The following is an 18,253-nucleotide window of genomic DNA, read 5'->3' as shown; positions in this document are numbered from 1 at the left end:
CCTATTTTGTTTCTTTCCTGCATGAGTGTTCCCTTATTAACCAACCGTATAAGTGTTCAACTTGACCAACTTAGTACACGACATTATCTTTACAGCTGGCCTTACCAGGGTTTTTCAATTTGGCCTATGAATTATCTCGTCGAGCATGAGCGGACAGGACTGACAGTGCAAAAGGAGAACAAAATATCTCGAACACTACTCGTCCATTCTTCAGCTGGTGAGGTAGGCAATTATGACGCTATCCGGTACTTTGCGGATATTTTCTTTGTAGGCGATTATGAAGAGACTAACAAGGAACAGACACTCACGAATGCTAACACAATAGCTTCACCAAGACGCTTTAAACGGATCTACACATTGTAGTACTTCTTAATGTTTATAAGAGATCAAACAGAATTATCTAGAGATGGCCGTAGCAATTCTCAACATAAAGGACTGTAATTTCTCATTACACTTCTCCTCATGCAAACATACAACCGTTTGGATACCCCGGATTGCAGCAGATTATGATCTCATATCTATTACTGTAGAATGAACCTACAAGTCATAATAGCCTACATGATAGTAAGGAAAATGAATAAATGCAACGAATAACTCCATTACAGCTAAGACGATAAATTAGCACACGGAAAATGAGACATGTGGGTTAATCTCCCATTCATAGAGGTGTCAAGAAAGAGTGCTACGCAGAATGTACTGCCTGGTTTCTGCGCTTTGAAGACTCACCGTCTCTTTCAGGTTCTCGGTAATCTGCAAGGAAGAAACAGGCCCCATCATAAAATAGCCCATGTATGCCTTAACTCATTTGTTCCGGTATGTAAAAATAAAACAATGCTGCTCATTGCATGCCGCTTATGCAAAGAACGCGCAATCAATCGTCGAACGTAATAAAAATATTACCATTATCGTAATATTTCCCAGGGGTTGAATGTAGAGTAACTTCGAGACCTTTGTAGAGTTTCAGTGTGTCCTATAGCAATAACTGTTGCAGAGACTTCCCAGCTGCGTTCTGGGGTAAGTTTTAAAGGCTTACCAGGAATGGTTACCCAACAGAATAGGATGAAGGGCGCGTTTAACAAGAAATCCAGCGAATTAAATCATTCAAATTCTTAAGTAAAGTGGTACCTAGCACATACTACATAGAAAATTTCCTCGTCCTCTCGGACTTCTTTGATAGTATGCTTCAGCTGATTCACAATTTTTTGTTTGTTTTTTTAATTTAAAGGCTGAAATAACTATAAAACTGCCAGCTGTGGCTTCAGAACTTTTAACCTCGCGAAAACGCACGACCCGCACCTTAGACAGCAATGCCGTCACCGAATTCCGGTGTGGAGCAACGCGACACACCGCAATTTCGCAGGCAATTTTTGTCTCTGGCTACGCCTAATTGGGGATACTTCATGATCTGTGCTATTTGCTTAACGCTAGAACGTTAGTCTTTGATGAGGCTATCTCTGGTAGGGCTATATCGCCCGTGATCGGATGCTATTTAAGAGCCTTGGGATGAAATCGCGAGCGTACCGATGGTTCCGCATTATAAATCTGCATCTCACTCGGTACAGGAGTTAGTTTTAGCTTATTGCTTAATCTTATTACAATCGCCCAACACAATACATGAAAGGGATTATACTATAGGCCCTGAATTCAAACAAGACAAATCATCTGACGGAAGATGGAGGCTATCATCGACGAACATTGAGCGAAGAAGGAAACGATCGACGCAAAGCCAACTTTTTTAAGGGCAAGCGTTTTCTCGCTCACTGATGGTCATACAATGGGCTTGATATAGCGGGATATTACGGGTTAACACACCGAAATTATGGATATTTCAGTGCACTTACAGACTACTAAGGCCAAGAGCGTCGCCACAAGAAGAAGCAGGAACAGAACGACGATTACCAATTTCAGAAAAATCAGCGTGATTGACCTGCGGAGGAAAGCAGAAACATTGGCAGCATAGTTTAGCGCTCGTGCCTGAGACTTGCTTAAGCAATCCCAATAACGTGACTAAAACCTTGTCTTTTTGGGCAATTCATTAGAGGGCCCCCCACCAGGTCTGGCCATATTGAGCCGACAGGCGCCGTGCATACAATGTGCGCCAACGATCGTGCCTGCTGATAGTTGCATCCCAAAGCGCCCCGGAAACAGCTTAAATTTCAAACCAAACGTCGTTTTTCCTTCTCCTCGCGGACGCCGCGCTCCGAGCCGAAGATTGGACGTATATCGCGCTGGTGCGCCTACGTCACGCCTACGTACAAAGCGGTTCTGTGGCGTCGCTTACCGTGACACGTGTCTTCAAGAATTATTCAAGGCAACATCAGTAATTTAATTCGTTGCTTCAATAATGAATTATCGTTTAAAGAAATAAAAGGAGATACAAACGGATTGTCTGCCTGTTTTTGTTTTACTTCATACCGCAGCAAGAGAAATCTACTTCCGTTTCGTCTGCTTGTTCCCGTGTGTTGCAGTCGCGCGCGTTTCTACCGCCTTCCAACGCCGCGATCATGCTCTCTGAGCCATTTGCGTCTGCCTCAGTGTTCGTGTAGCTCTGATTTAGGCCGCTCGTCAGATTTTCTCCTGCACAGGGTGCAAAATCGTGCGCTGCGCTAATCTAGATAGTCGCACCCGCAGGCGCGCGAGGCCGTCACCGGAAGTGCGCCGGCAGCGAAAAAAGAAAGAGGCGGCACCCGTGACGTATGCGTCACGTGAGTCTCCGGCTCCGTCACGGGAGAATGCAGGGAACTTTCGCTTGTGGAGGCTAGATGGGGCAAGTAGGGAGAGTACCTCTCCTGGCAGTAGCGCTCAATTCGTGAAATCATGGGTTCGCGGCACTTCAATATCTCCATCTCCGCTATTAATGAACTAATTTGCAAAATTGTTACAGTGGAACACTCCTTAGAGGACCCGTAATAATTTACTCTGTATGACCGAAATTTGCTGCGTGGCCTGGTGAGGGGCCCTTTAAGGGAAATCTACTGTTTGAAGCACTCGTTGCTTCACGAGTTTGGCATCACAGTGTGCAGCAATGTGACGCTTCGATTAATATAACAGTACTTTCAAGGTAAATCGTGCGGTCAATATCTCTGAAAGGAAAGCCTGTAGCACGTTACATTGGCCGACATTATGTACAGTTGCGTCCAATATGAGCATGGTAGCCGATATAGAAAAAACGGTTTAATACATACTAGTAAATTGAACAGTGTTCTTTACCCAAATTTTTGCATGACGGCTGCGCCGTGCTGTGCTGCGGTCGTTTCGATCACGAGCACCGTGTTTTAGCCGACTTGGAACACGACTGTACAATTCTCTCGGCACATACACATGGGCTCACGCAACGTAATGATGTCTTCCCAAATGGAAGTACGGAAACTCCACGTCTAGGCTAGTAAATAAGCTGAAGCGCATCACTGCATCAGAAAGTATCCTAATCTGTGCAACACTGCAACTAGAAGAGCGGCAGTGTTGCGTGTTGCGGCACCTGCGGTGGATACTAAGCAACGTGCACTGTCGAGCAAATCTAAAATCCCTGAGAGAAGTTCGAGGCTTCCGAAGTAAGTGGACTGTTTTAGCATTAAGTATGGCTTTACAACCACTGTTAGTATAACTATACCTAAACTTAATTTTGGGAACACACAAAAACGTAACTAAGCAATTCTTTTCGTCCTATTTAACTGCCGATTGCGCTCCCGTAACAAACGATGTGTTTCGCGTATGCACTTTTCGCGTCGCAAGGACAGTAACGCGCACGCACATTCTATATAGTGTTTGTTACTGCACAGCAATGGTGAATCAAGACTAACTTCGCGATCCGGCTCTTTTGGTGCCTAAAAGACACTTGGTGCTATCTGCGAAATTCTTAAGAGGTATTTTTATTACGTATTTGCCTATCTTCTCCCTTTCAAGAAAGAAAAATGGAATACTTGCCTCTTCTTTTCATCTGGAAGATAGAAACATTTTTGGTCACTGCGCTCATCGAAATACATCGTCAGACAAACTAGCCAGGAGGTCAAAGATACACTGCTGCCAACGCTACACGTACTAGGTACCAATACAATCCCACCTGTGTGCCTTACATGTAAGGCAAAACTTAGCTTACTGCCAACTCCTACTTCCCTGCAGTTTAACTAGATGAACCGTAGAAATTCTTTGAACCAGTTTAACGAAGAAAAGAGGTTTATTTTTTGTTTAAATAAACGTCTGTTACAAGAATATACAGAAGAAGGTCCCCTTGTCGACGACTGTATTGGGACCAACTGTCAAGGCTATTTGAAATAAACAATTAAGTACAGCAGTTACGCAACATGAAGGCATACACAGTAAGTACACAGCAAGGTGGATAAACAAAATTTTGCTTTGAGAAAAAAATGACAAAGAAGAGACGAGGGAAATAAAAAATAAAACAACGAATAAGCAACATACACTTAAAATTATAAGATGCTGAATGTAAAAGGTTAAATTTCACAGCAGAAATGTATTTTCACAGATCGTCACAATATTGCCAAAGACTAACCTTGATTGTGAGAGCCAAATAATTCATACTAATTGCAAAATAACATCGAAAACATTGGAGGCAGCGAGATTTCAATTCCGCTAATCTATTGCATATATTTTCACTAGTTGTCACAAGCCAGCGCTAAGACAGTAGTTTAAACTAAGGTCGTAGGCTTCAAAGGATCCGCGCCATCTTGTCCAGCTATCTGTCTTGCCGACGCTATGCGCGTCTCCAAGTGTAACATTGTGAAAAAAAGCTGGTGGAGGTGCGGAGTACAGTTCGTACGACTCCACAAACCCCTCCCGCAACATCATGCCGATCGTCGCCAAGCTCGCGCAAAGACTCTGCAGACAAAATATGGCAGTCTTCCCACCACACTATACACAGATGCCGCGCAGAACCCCCCCCCCCCCCCCAAAAAAAAAAAAAGACAGCCATGACCGCCGGCGTTGTCGACCACAGCCGTCAAGAGGTGGTTTCAATGACGGTCCGCACTGCCAGCGCCCTCGTAGCGGAGAAGACAGCCATCGCCTTGGCCATCACCTCAAGTTTGACCAACGAGTACGTCACAATTATTACTGACTCGCAGGCAGCTTGCCGTAGCTACACGAGATGGGGAATATCTTCAATCACCCACCGACTCCTCAAACAAGCCTCCCAATTCCCGGAAGTTGAAACAGTATGGACTCCAGGACACGTGTCTCTCAGTGGAAATCAGCGTACGAACGCTGTAGCCCCAGCTCATGCCTCCCGGGCGCCACAAGAGAGGGATACGGCCGCATCTATGGAGACCACACCTTTACAATACAACGCCGTACTACAACACCACAGTTTGAACAGACGACAATACCTACCTCCACACAAGACCCTCTCACGTGAAGACGCCATAACATGGCGACAATTACAAACCAATACATAACCCCATTTAAGCAGACTACATGCAATAGACCCTACACTATATTCATACAGATGTCCCCTTTGTAGCGATTACGCCTACCTATATCACACCACATGGGCGTGCCCCAACTTGAAGGCAGCCCCGCGAATACCCAACCCCACACGCGAGCAGTGGGAGGCCGTGCTGACTATAGTTCGGACCCTCGTAACCAGCAGCAACTGGTGCGGCGGGCCCGGGAGACAGTCCTGGATTAAGGGCGCCTTTAGCACAAGCAGAAAGACATCTGCTTGTGCTTTCCAATTTTTTGAAATAAATGCTTCTCCTCCTCTTAGTAGCAGGAGTACAAACTCTATACTAGTGAACACACACTGTCTCGCGAGCCAGCAGGCGTATGCGAGGATTGCCCACAGAGCCTGATTTTCTCTCCGAAACAACGTCAGCGCCCCCAACGACTTGTACGGAAGGACTTCTTGCTGAAGGGACGTCGACGTGTCTACCAGCCTTTATGCAAGGTACGGCGAACACTGTAATTCAGTACATGCTTCAACATCCACGAGGGCTGAACACGCTCCACGGCTATGTCTTCGAAGATGTAGAGGGCTAATTGGTTCAGTTTTAGCTTGTCGCAGAGATGAATGAGTGGAGCGACGCAGCGAAGTAGAGAAGTGTGACATAAACTTGGCGGACGGTGCTCGCACTTGGTACGAGAACCGAGAAGGGCTCATCAAATGGTGGTTCCTCCGTTCCTCCATTCCTTGCTGGAAACTCCACTCCCGCGTCCATCTGCCGAACGTAAGCGTAACGCCGCACGTCGAGGATATGACGCGCCTCATTCGTCGGATGGACCCAAACATGTCATAAAAAAAGAAGCTGCGCGACTTCATGCGTAGAGTTGAAGAACAGCTATTTGCTGGCCTTTTTTGAAGCCCACTGAAGAGCATGGCTGAATACTTGGCCAAAGTCACCACGATGGAGAAGGGGCTACAGCAACGCTCAGCTCTGTTTAACAGGCCAGCGGACGCTACTTCATCGACGGACCCAATTGGCATTGGAAACATCGACTGCCTGCGGGTGATTATATATATATATATATATATATATATATATATATATATATATACACACAGTGAGAGAGAGAGATTACATAAAGAGCTCGGGTGGTAAAGAATTCCTCAAGTTTAAAAAGAGGCACTTTAGATTGACATTCAACGCGTAGCTGTTGGCTTGTTTGCTCTGTACAGCGTTGGAGCCACTACAAATGCAAACGAAACATTGTGCGAAAAACATTGTAACCAAATTGTTGTGAGGGTGTCGGAAAATTCAACTTACTGCCCCAAATTGTGTCCATGCCTGAAAAGTATCCTGGAACAGTTATAAAAGTCACGTTTAGCGCAAATGATACGGTGCTTCAGTGATCAGTGTCTGCTCGATCAATTATTCCTTTAAAAAATGTAACACTAAATTATCACGTTGTCCCAGTAACGCTTGCTGCTTTCCGAAGTTTCAGCGAAGAATAAGTTTTTCTCACTTAGATTACTTCAAAGCATGCTTCACTAAGTGACGCTTTCCTGGAGATCGCAGCTAGCTGAGTATAATGGATTATCAGTATGCTCTCTGCAACGCTAACTGCTCCCACCGTAGAGGCGGTATCACAAGGGTTTCACTATGGGAAGGAAAACGCAGCTTGACATGACTGTATTACACAGGCACTAGCCACTAATTTCCTCTTAAATATCTTCAAGGTGCATTTATGCAATGGCTCCTGCATACTTAGAAGCTAAGGACTTGCTTACCTTGAATTCCTTGCGTCTGCATATTGACCGTTTCCACTGCAACGGGAAAAGCAAATATCTTGTTTCACAGCAGAACTTGCTTCTTTTGCCCAAAATTAATGAAATGTCTACGATGACGCCCGATAAAAAGGGGAGATTTGGAAGCGAGAAGAGGAGCAGTGGGCATTTCTGCATTGTGCATTCCATCTTCCCATAGGAGGGTGAAATTCCTAATGCGGAGGACACGGAGTCCGAAAAGCAGTTCTCTTCCCTGGCGACAGAGAGCGCCACGGTTCTCTTAACAAATGAAATTGCATTTTTCATTCACCATTGTAGCACAAGAAGTGTAGTTCCAGTTTAGACTCGTCTAGGCAGCAATGTACTGATGAGCAGATGATGAAGGCCAGTTGAGCAAAATGTAGCAGTAGGTCACTTGTCACAGAGAAGTAAACAGCGCCCAGAACAAGCACTCGGGTGACGAGTGTAATGAAGTTTCAATTTATTAAGTATGCAGTAATATTTACAGCAAGGGACGCACAATGGTACGATATATTGATGATATCGACTTAATAAACACGAATATTGCTCTGAATACGTACATAGCGATGTCAGGATGCAACGTCGCTGCTGTTAAGCCTAGTAATAAACAAACTACACCGCGTAATGTCCCTTCTATGCAAAATATGAGCCTCGAGGTCGCTTTAGCTAGAAGAGCCAGTTATAAGAAGTTCTATTATCATGAAAACATTATAGACGGTCTTCTAAAAGTCCCCTGTTACACGTATAACATGCACGGGGAACGTCTAATACATGACAATATGGGAAATACATGGTGATCTCATTTCTTTCCATTTATATTTTCGATGTAGTGTTATGAGCACGCGATTCCATTGCTTGTTTGAGTATGATTTGGTTACTTTAATCGTTGCCCAGATGTGTTACTTGCTCATTGTCATGCTTGCATTATGTGCGACTGATAATGTGGGATCATGGGGTTTCACTACATTTGATTAGTAATGCAACATCTTTCTGGCATAGTGCCTTTTTAATGATGCAGTAAAATGAAAAGAAAAGAAAACTAAAGAAAAGCGCACAGGACGCTTACATGGCATGAACTGTGCTGGCATTGGCGGCGGCGGTGGTGGCGGTGGCGGCTGAGGCAGTCTTGGCGTGGTTACGACGGAGGATAGACGAGCAGGGGTTGCCACAGCAGAGACGGGGCCAGGTACGTTGGGTGCCATGTTCATGGGCCTCGGGTCTTCCCGCTGTGGTGGTGGGGGAAGCTGCGGTATAGCGGAGGGAACGGCGGGTGCCTGGCGAGGAATCGAAGGAATGATCGGCTGCATGGCGAGTGGGGACCTCTTGGGTCTTTGCGAAGAGACGGGGAGGGCAGAGCCGCACGTAACGAACGAGCACGCTTTGTCTGCTTCTTTGTTGCGTGGTCAATATGCGGAACGCGCTGGCGCTGTTCTTGTTTCCTATCGAGCATGCGGCTCGTACCCTCAATATGTTGGATTGGCCAAGTTTGGCAATGGAAATATAACAAAAGTCCTTGCCTCCCTTTAACTTACTGGTCTGCAGTACCTAAATTTAAATAATAAAGTGGATCCGAGAACGGCGCCGCGGTAGCTCGATTGCTGCAGGGGTAAGTTTGCACTACAAAGATCAAGCGTATGCAGGAGTAATTCTTGTACATAGTTCTAAATATGAGGCGTAAAACGGATGGTTTGTTCGCGGTTCTTCATTATTTATGAGAAAGTATCAAATGGCCCATTGAGCGACAAAGGCGGTGTCTGTAGGAGCGACAGGGCTCCCAAGTTGCCATTAGTTTCGATGCCACGTCGCGAGCGCGCCTCAACGGAGCAGAGCGGGTGAAACGGAACACCTGCTGTAGCGACAGCGCGCAGGAGGCTGGGTGAGGGGAGAGGGCGCCATGCGCGCAGTCCGCATCTCTCTCTCACCTCCAGTGGCATTAGCTCCCGAGCGCAGCTGCAGGCCTTGCTGGCCGCTGCTGCATCCTAGGTCTGTCGTCTCTTGATCCGCGTACGTAACGAATAATAAGTAATAATACATAAATGCACTTGATTCCTCGGCAGTAGCGTCCAAATGATGCCATTCAACAGCGAACATGCCACCGTACAGACTGCAAAATAATAATAAAAAAAAAACTCACCCGCACCATAACATACGCCGCAGCAAAAATCGAACACATTACCTGCAGCTCAAAACACGAAAAACCGCTCAGCGCCATTAAATTTCACAGTAATTCTTTCGCATTCACAAGTCATAAAGAGTGCTCAGATATCCTATTATGTTTTTTTACTTCCTTTAAATATTAGTTCATTAACATTATCTTCCATGTGGTTTAGTCTTCCTGAATACCTGCCCAATTAAGAATGAGACATGTTTACTCTGTTTTTTTTTTCGATGTTCAGATTTCCTTCAAACATTTTCTGCTAAACCGAGAGGCACCCTTTTAAGTGCCACAAACGCCCTCATTAAAAGAAATCAATAAAACACGCGCGGTTCACTAGAAGAAGACGAAGAGCCGGAGTGCATGGTTCTGCGATTTCTTCTCTCCGAAAAATGGGTGAGAACCAGTTATAATTGAATGAAGTTGCGTGCTGTCGATTTCTTTTAGTGTTAATAACTGTACCTGCAACCTTACGCCCAAGCCGGTAGTGCTATATTTGTCGACTTATGCACGTTGCTTTGTTACAGGGCCATGTTGTGTCATATTGAATGATGCGATTCTGTAGCGCAAAACTACAGAACGGACAGGTTAGCAGACGCTAATATTTCCTGTCCAGTGTGATCGCGCTACAATATCGTGTCATTCAGTAAGCACCAACTCGGCCAGGAAAAGGTCATGTCATATTGTTCTGTTTCCAGCAGGCGGGCGCACTGCAAGCGCGCAGGCAGTTCGTAAAGGGACTAGGAAAGCAAATACCAAGTCGACGTTGAATGTTAAAATACCATTCCAGAAGCCTCGCAACTCTTGTTCCGTGCCAAGAAAGGACTTAGTTTACGAGAAAATCGCTTCTGAAAGGTCCGAATACCTTTTCTGCAATTCGAATCTCCCGGCACTCAACCGGGGGAGTGGCGACGTTGCATACGCCATGTACGAGTGCAGTATCACCGGTATCGTGCACTTCCTTTTGTCCTTTGTCCGGGTTGCGCTTCCCACCCCTAGGAATATATTCAGTCACCAACTCACCCAGCTCGCTGTGTTAAAACAGTCAGGTGGATTCGCCGCTGCAGCTGCTTTTTGGTCAAGTGGCGTAGAACGTTCGGGCATCCAGCAACATCACATGGAAGTTTAATTCTGAGGTACTTGTAGTTTGTGCGAATTTCGCGAGCCAGCAAAACCTGCGCAGCACTATGCGACAACGATAGTGAAACGCGAAAGCGTGGGTGGCGCTGAATCGAGTGAAAACAAAACCTTTCGACCGTCCGCATTTTTGTCAAGGGTAATGTTAACGAGCTTTTTTCTAAAGGTGAAATAGAACTGGACAAATAACATTTTCTTTAGTGTTATAATGCAGTACAAGAACGTTTTTTTTTTGCGACGAGGGGTTGAGCACTAGTGACAGAATTTAACTGAGCAGCGCTTTCGTCATCGGGAAAGTCCTACATTTACCTCAATTTCCCGAGCAGAGCTTTTATTGCTCTGCACGCAATAATATTGACGCCTTAGAAATTCTCGAGCACTAATCTGTCACTTTAGCCTGCATAATATGTGCCTTTAGTGTCCCTTTAATTTTGGGTCTGCTGTCGCCGTTAAAGCGCAATAAGGATATACGGCCGTCGACATCACCTAATGTGCAGTGATTGTGTTAAATGCGGTGATACAGGGAATGCACTAAATACAGTGAGTGGCAATGAATTGTCATTCTGTGTTCTCTTCATGTAGTTTCGCCTTACCAAAAATCGAGTCTCTCATTTCCTCTTATTCTTCTGGCGCATCGCAAGGCGAGGGCCTAGAATTTGGCAACCAAAATGCCGTAGCATACGAGCGTTTATTCTCTAGTTGCCTTCAACGTCACGGCTGTAATTCAAAGGATTTTCCACATCCAACGCCTTGGTGGTGAGCGGCAGTGGCTAATACTTCCAGTGCTAATCTCGTGTTCATACACACATGCACAAGAAATAAAATGAAGACACAATTTCCAGAGGATCGCATGCCTAATGTGGAATATCTGGCTGTGTCCCCCATCTGCGTCAAGCTGTCTTTTCGTGCCTTTCATTTCTGTTGTCATTGCTTCTACAGATTAACTAAAAAGGACAGTTAATTTTTCAATGCTTTGTTCGACTTGTCTGTTGGAGCGATGTGTTTGTAAGTAGAGATGTAGCTCATCTTAGAGTTATTTGCTTGCCCCGGTACCTGTCCTGCCTAGAAAACAAAGTGACATCTAGTGATTTGAAAGCTATACGACTACTACCTGTCGAGTGGTGACTGAGAATCTGTGGTGATTGGCAAGGCGTAGGAAGCCTTATGCAACTTGGAAATAGTCATTCACCTGAAAGCAGCTTGCGGCTACAAAGCAAAGTCTGGAGGGTTTCTCAGAAAGACAGCTCTACCGGTGGAGAAATCTTCGTAGAGGTCCGGGGATGGAACCCTTCTAACCTGTTGCTGCTTAAGGGTGGATGCGATTTCCCGTTTCGTCACAACCTGTTATCCCATATCTTTAGTTGTGTGGGGATGTTTGTGAACAAGCTTTCTCTTTCAAAATAGATAATGCTAAACAAAAAAGAATTATCTTGAAGTCATTCTTATACTGTAATAAACACAAAAATGTTAAATCATGAATTGCGTGCACTATTATGCCCTACAGTTAGCGAAAAGTAAGTACACAAGCTACCCGTGTGGTCGCCATTTACGGCACACGCACCGCTGCAGCTATCTGCGCTGCTGTGTCGGTGTTTGATCAAAATTTCTTTCTCCTATCTTTTTTTCAGTGTAAAGAGAGGTGCTACGTGCATCTTTATTGCTATCTCCTGCGCCGCGATTGCCGTGTCCGCCCTCCTCATATATGATGTCATAAATATCGGTGAGTTGCTATCGTCAACTGTCGAACATTCAAGCCTGCAAAAAAATTGCCCTCTAAGCCGGGAACATTACAGCGGGACTGATACACTATATTAGAAAGCAGCGAACCATAAAGTCAAATGTATACGAGTATAGCATATATATTTTTGCATTGTTCGATTGTGTAGTCTTGCATAGTGATTATTGAGTATATAATGTTGTACAGCATTTTTCGTACTGGCACAACGTACATATCTTAATAATAATAAAAAAAACTTAGTTTTAGGTTCTTGAGTTAGAATTTTTTCTGAGGCAGAATGCTTCTTAGTTGTCAGTTCAGTTATTTTATTGGATCATTCTTGCTTTTAACCCAGGCAAGAGCACTACCGACAAAACTGCTTTCCTGAAACGCACGACAACGCAAGCCTCAGGTAATTTGACAAGGTTTCCAAATTAAAATATATTAGCTCACCATCAAACAGCTTATACCCCTGTCACATGGCACATTTAATGTCACTCATACTAAATGACATTCATACCGAATGTCATTGCAGTCTTGCGTTCTCTGCCTACATTTGCATTCGCAATTGATGGCGATGGTTGTCGGCACGCAGGCATTCGGCAATCGACATGTATAATTTTAGGTGGCGCTGCGCCCTGCGTAAATCGGCGAGCTTGTCTTCCCACGCTTTCAGCAGCGCGCGCGTCTTGTGGTCGGTCCAGTGTGCTTTTCGCTTCTCATTCAAAGCTGACGAAGCTGCAGAGTTGGCTTCCGTGGTTGGTGGATAGGCTTTAGCGCGGCGCCACATTGAAGAAGATATATACAGAAATGGAAAAAGGAGACGAGCGTTTGTAAACACGGCCGACAACAGGTTCTAGCGTTCAGTCGGAGATAGGGAACAAGAATATAGCTGCACAACCTACTTCAGCTATGGTGTTGTATGTCATAAAATTATTAAAAAGTTCGTGCCCACGTAGAAGCAACAAAAATTGCATTAAGTGGAAGCTGTAGCTCGGGCACAACTCCAACGCGGCCTATTTAAATTCATGTAAAACGCAAGAACGTTTTTCTGAGATAACCCCAGGACAGATATTAATGAAATATGTTGCATTTAAGAGAGAAAGTTAAATTCTAGTGACTGTTGGAAGCGTAATTTTGATTTACGGCCTCAATTTTGTTAAAAGAGATTTTCAAAAAGATGAAAGTTTGAAAAAAGTATAAGCACGAAGTTTACAAATCAATAGCTCTGCACGAAGTACAGATATCCTAGTTATGTAAACGGCACCTATTATACCATTGAAAGCGAACAAATTCCGTATGTAATTTTATATCTTACATGAATTTGTTACGTTGTCTACTAGGGTTCTGCAAAAGCTGTATTTCCTTATTACTGAATATTTTGAGATTCATGTGCAACATATCAGCTCTGTCCGCTTTACATGTACTATCAGATGCAATTCACGTTATTGTGACATCGTTTTTATTTTTTTTTTGCTAAGTTACGCAGTTGTAAACTTGATAGTTTCGTTGTCAGAAAATTTTGGATTTCTGCCATTTTTTAATAAAAAAAAGTGAGCATATAAATAAATTCGATACCAACAGTCACTAGATTTCAAGTTTTTCTTTTAAGTGCAACAAACCTCCTCAAATTTGGTGCACTAGTTACCAAGAAAAATGAATTCTCCTTTTACATGTATTTAGATAGGAGCACCCGAGCTAAAGCTTCCTCTTAAGACATAATCTCATTCGCTGCGAATGACGTTACACGTGCCGTGTGACGGTGGTATTACTTGCGCTCATGTTTCCTTAGGCTGCTCTCGCTCGTGACAACTTATTTCAACCGGTACTAATGAGCCAGTACTCTGAGGTCACCGGTTGCGGTGGCAACTTGAACTGAATGCACTTTTCCAGCAATTTTTTTTCCTTGTTTTGTTTCTAGAGTTTCTTTATTATAGTATAAAGGACGCCTGATCCCTAAATATCTTGCTATATTTTTAGTGCTCAAGCTTTAGCTAAAATATTTTCCGTTCCGGTTACGGTGACATTACAGAATTTTTGATAAAAATAAAGAACTGTGCAAAAAAACAAGAAAATATAAAACTGTTTAGTAAGACAGAACCTGCGAAGAAAACTTCTGCAGTGAACAAGCAATGCAAATTTACAATACAATAAAAATAGGAGTAATATAACATATAGTATAATAGCTCAGTGAATTGTTATTACAATCACAAAAGTCAGTTGTTAGGATGAAGAGAGTTGCTGCATAAAATAATTCTTAACTTAGTTCTAGAATATATGCTCTGTGGGGGATGATTTAATTGTATGTGGAATAGAATTCCACAGTTTTATTCCCGCAAATGTGGTAGTGAACTTACCATAGTTTGTGCGCACTTTAGATAAAATACGATTATCGAGTTCAGAGAACCTAGCAGTGTTAGTATTTACTAACGTTTCAATGAGAAAGCCATCTATATGTGCAATATTATGAAATAACTTATAGATCACGATTGTTAACTTGAACTGAAAGAGCTGGTGAAGACGACGAATGTTTACACGGCAATAAAGTGGCGTTGCATTGCATAGCAAATGGATGAATGTAATGAGACGAAGCACCTGATTCTGCAGGCGTTGAAGTTGGCTGAGGTGAGCGAAGTATGCGTTACCCCAGGCTGCTAAGCAGTAAGATAAATGGCTGTGAATGTGTGCATGATAAAGGGAATGGATAATGTGCGGCTGAACATATGAGACGGTTTTGATTATGGCGCGTATTCCAAAAGAAATATTCCAAACGACTGCGCATGGCGATTGAATTTCAGATGCTTGTCTAAAACTACGCCAAGAAACTTTGTGCTATCAGATATTGGTATGAAGTTGTTGTCAAGACACACGGATATAGATTTCGAAATTAGTGTCGGGAAGGAATGAAAAACCATAAAAACCGTTTTTATCGGATTGACGCACAACATGTTCTTTCGACAGCAGGAAGTTATGTTATGCAGATCAATGTTAACGTTTTGCTGTAGCTCGTCTACATAATTAGCGCAAGTAAAAATAGTCGTGTCGTCAGCATACAATATGCAGTCGGTAGTGGTCAGAACATTGGGTAGGTCGTTAATAAATATTAGAAACAGCAGCGGACCAAGGATCGAGCCCTGAGGAACGCCTTGATATATGCTCTTAGAAGAGGGTTTGCCGTCAATCTGCACAATTTGGGTACGATTGTTTAGGTAGCTAGAAATAAACTGAAGTGGCGGGCTAGTTATGCCGCAAGATTAAAGTTTATGTATTCGAATTTTGTGATTAATTGTGTCCAAACCTTGTTAATTCTATAAATACGCCTCCAAACAGCAAGGTCGATTGCCTTCTTTACTTTATCGGTGAAGGTCAGAAGCGCAAGCGCAGTTGAACAACCCTGCCGAAAGCCATACTGTTTAGGTGATAGTAGATTACGTTTTGCTAGGTAGGATGATAAACGTGTATGAACTAGTCGTTCAATTATTTTACTGAAAAATGAAAGACTACAAATAGGCCTGTAGCTATTAAGAAGTTCACGATTGCCTTTTTTGTAAGCAGGAGTTATTTTACCAACTTTCAGAGAATTGGGAAACATGCCTGCTTGAAACATTGTGTTCACAATATCTGCTATGATAGGAGACAGTTCATTAGACACTAACTTGATACGAGGTGGGTGAACAGAGTCTAGGCCAGGTCCAGTAGACCTAAGCGAAGATATAACACGAAGAACTTCCTTTGCATTCGTAGGTCGCAAGTCAAAAGAATGAAGATGACGAGGCAATGTCGCTAATGGGGGAACTGTTTGAGAATTGCAAGTACTACTAAAATACTCACTGAAGGCATTCGCGATATCAGCTGGGTGGCAGTATGTGTGTCTCAATTTTTTTTTTGTTAAATGCCCACGACCTTTATTATTTAAAAATTCGTTGATGACGTTCCAGTTGCGCCTTGTATTATAGCCATTATTCAAAATCTTGTTCTGAAAGTAATCTCGTTTGGCACATTGGAGTGCAGCTGCAAGTGTGTTAGAATATGTTTTGAAACAAGATTTAAGTTCACAGTTAAATGGCTCACAATTTACCCTTTTGTGGAGCCGATTTTTCTTCAAGATACATCGAAGTAGTGCTCGCATGACCCAAGGTTTTCGCAAGGAACTGAAAAAACTAGTTATGATAGATGTAGTAGTGCATTCATGAATGCAGCGTGTACCTTCAGCCAAGAACAACTGATAAGCCTCTTCAGCGCAAGATTCACATAGTACGGCGGCCCACATATTTGACTGTATCATAGAGATAAATTTTTGATAGTCAAAATGTACTGTCTCTTTCTTTTCAGTCGATTTAGAATTTTCTGTACCTAAAGTCAGAAATATAAGGTAGTGGTCGGTTATGCTGTGCTCGATGACTCCTGTCGTATAATCTGTAGTAAAGTTGTTTAATATGAGATAAATTCACGTATTAGATCCTGTCAAGTAACATCTAGTTGTAGAAGTAATTAAAGAAGCAAAGTCATAGCTCAGAAAAGATCCGAGATAATCAGAACACCATGGAATATTAGGGTCGATAATGTTTACGTTGATGTCTCCGCAGATAATGACATCTTTGTTTTCGTTCGCAAAAGTGTACAACAACTTTTCAAACTGCAGACAAAACTCAGAGTATGACGATGATGGGGAACGATAAATTCACGCTAACACTGTGTTCCGGCCATCAATTGAAAAACACTGATGAAATTCTAACCATATAGACTCGCAGAGCAAATTAGAAAAGGCAAGATCATTGCGGTGCTTGTATGGCAATGGCGATTTATAGATATGGCAGATCCGCCGCCACGTGGCGTAGCACGATAGCAGGCAGTACTCTGCATTGTACTCTGGTAGCGCATATAAATTTCTGCCATCCAGTGACAACCATGTCTCAGATAGGCAGATAAAAGAGAAGTTGTGATTGGTTATAGAGAGAAATGCTATGAGGCTGTCATAGTTTTTTCGCAGGCTACGAATATTAAAATGTATCATCGATAACTTGGGAGTTTCATCACTGAAATATTTTTTAAGATCCTGACAAGAAAACATTCTTGCGCAGGTTTAAGATACGCAGCCGCAAACACTAGTAAGCTAGGTGAAAACAACAAAATAACCCGCACTAGAGATACGGTAGACACGGCTGTCATCTGTCTTTCGCGCCTTGATTATGCAGTGGTCTGCCCAGATGTGTTTCCAGCCTCTTGCTTTTTTCAGTTTGAGAGCTTTAGCGAACAATCACTTTCTTTCTTGCGTGAGATGTTCACTTACATATAAGAGATTCTGATCCTTTTGTGGAAAATCATGGGTCGCAGTGGTCAAGCGAGCCTAGCGAGCCTTTTTCACGAACTCAGCTTTTTTTTCTCGGGAACAAAAGCATGCAATAATAGTTGCTTCTTTCTTGGCTGGTACACGATGTGCAGTATCGACATCCTCAGGAGCGATTTTGCATCCTATAGCATCACCCATAGACTGAACAACCGCAAGACAGCTTTCACCTTTAGTTGCAGAGACACCTTCTACTTCTACGTTATTTAGTCGGGAGTACTGTTCCGGTTCAGAAACGCTGCGTGCCAGGTGACCATTTTCATCTTTCAGAGCCCTGTTTTCAACAGCAAAATTGTAATTCTGCTTCTTAACCGTCTTGAAAAGTTCATTGAACATTTTAAGGCTGTCACGCATCACAGCAACCTCAGCGCGTAAAGCGTCCATTTCTTTTGCCAACTCAGCATTGGTTGGCATTGTGTAAACAGCACGCAATTTGGCAGCAGTATGCACAGCGAAAAATATGGTTGGAAAGCAAAGGAAAAAAAAGACTAACCTGTGGCAAAAGTAGATTAGCAACTTGCTTCCGACCGCAACCGCTGCTGCCAATCGTGAGACACAGCTCCAACGATGCCTGTTTATATGCTGGAACTAGACCGGTAGAGGGCAGACGCAGCAGACCAGTCATTGTCGTGACGAGGTGGTCAGCTGGGCACCGCACGTGCAGGGGCGGTAGCCTTCCCTTGCTTCAGCTCGTCG

The 18,253-nt window shown here is 43.5% G+C and overlaps 2 protein-coding genes across 2 annotated transcripts in view; both read right to left on the bottom strand.

Moving 5' to 3' along the window:
• LOC142581833 (uncharacterized) overlaps window positions 1-1,914 on the bottom strand; it is a 14,826-nt gene extending 12,912 nt beyond the window's left edge. The window contains exons 1-2 of the mRNA XM_075691279.1: window positions 1,842-1,914; window positions 727-750 (exon numbers count right to left, since the gene is read on the bottom strand). The gene's annotated coding sequence lies outside the window, so the exon portion shown is untranslated. The remainder of the gene's footprint in view (window positions 1-726; window positions 751-1,841) is intronic.
• LOC142583483 (uncharacterized) lies at window positions 1,914-18,253 on the bottom strand. The gene is made up of 5 exons (XM_075693971.1): window positions 18,051-18,253; window positions 8,268-8,475; window positions 7,184-7,219; window positions 6,720-6,752; window positions 1,914-1,927 (listed from the first exon to the last, which is right to left on the bottom strand). The coding sequence occupies exons 1-5, from the start codon at window positions 18,180-18,182 to the stop codon at window positions 1,914-1,916; spliced, it is 423 nt and encodes a 140-aa protein (XP_075550086.1). The 5' UTR covers window positions 18,183-18,253.

The sequence above is a fragment of the Dermacentor variabilis genome, chromosome 5, assembly GCF_050947875.1.
Source record: "Dermacentor variabilis isolate Ectoservices chromosome 5, ASM5094787v1, whole genome shotgun sequence".
In the NCBI taxonomy this organism is placed as follows: domain Eukaryota; kingdom Metazoa; phylum Arthropoda; class Arachnida; order Ixodida; family Ixodidae; genus Dermacentor; species Dermacentor variabilis.
The sequence above is the reverse complement of the archived record's forward strand: the minus strand, read 5'-3'. Positions and strand labels throughout refer to the sequence as shown.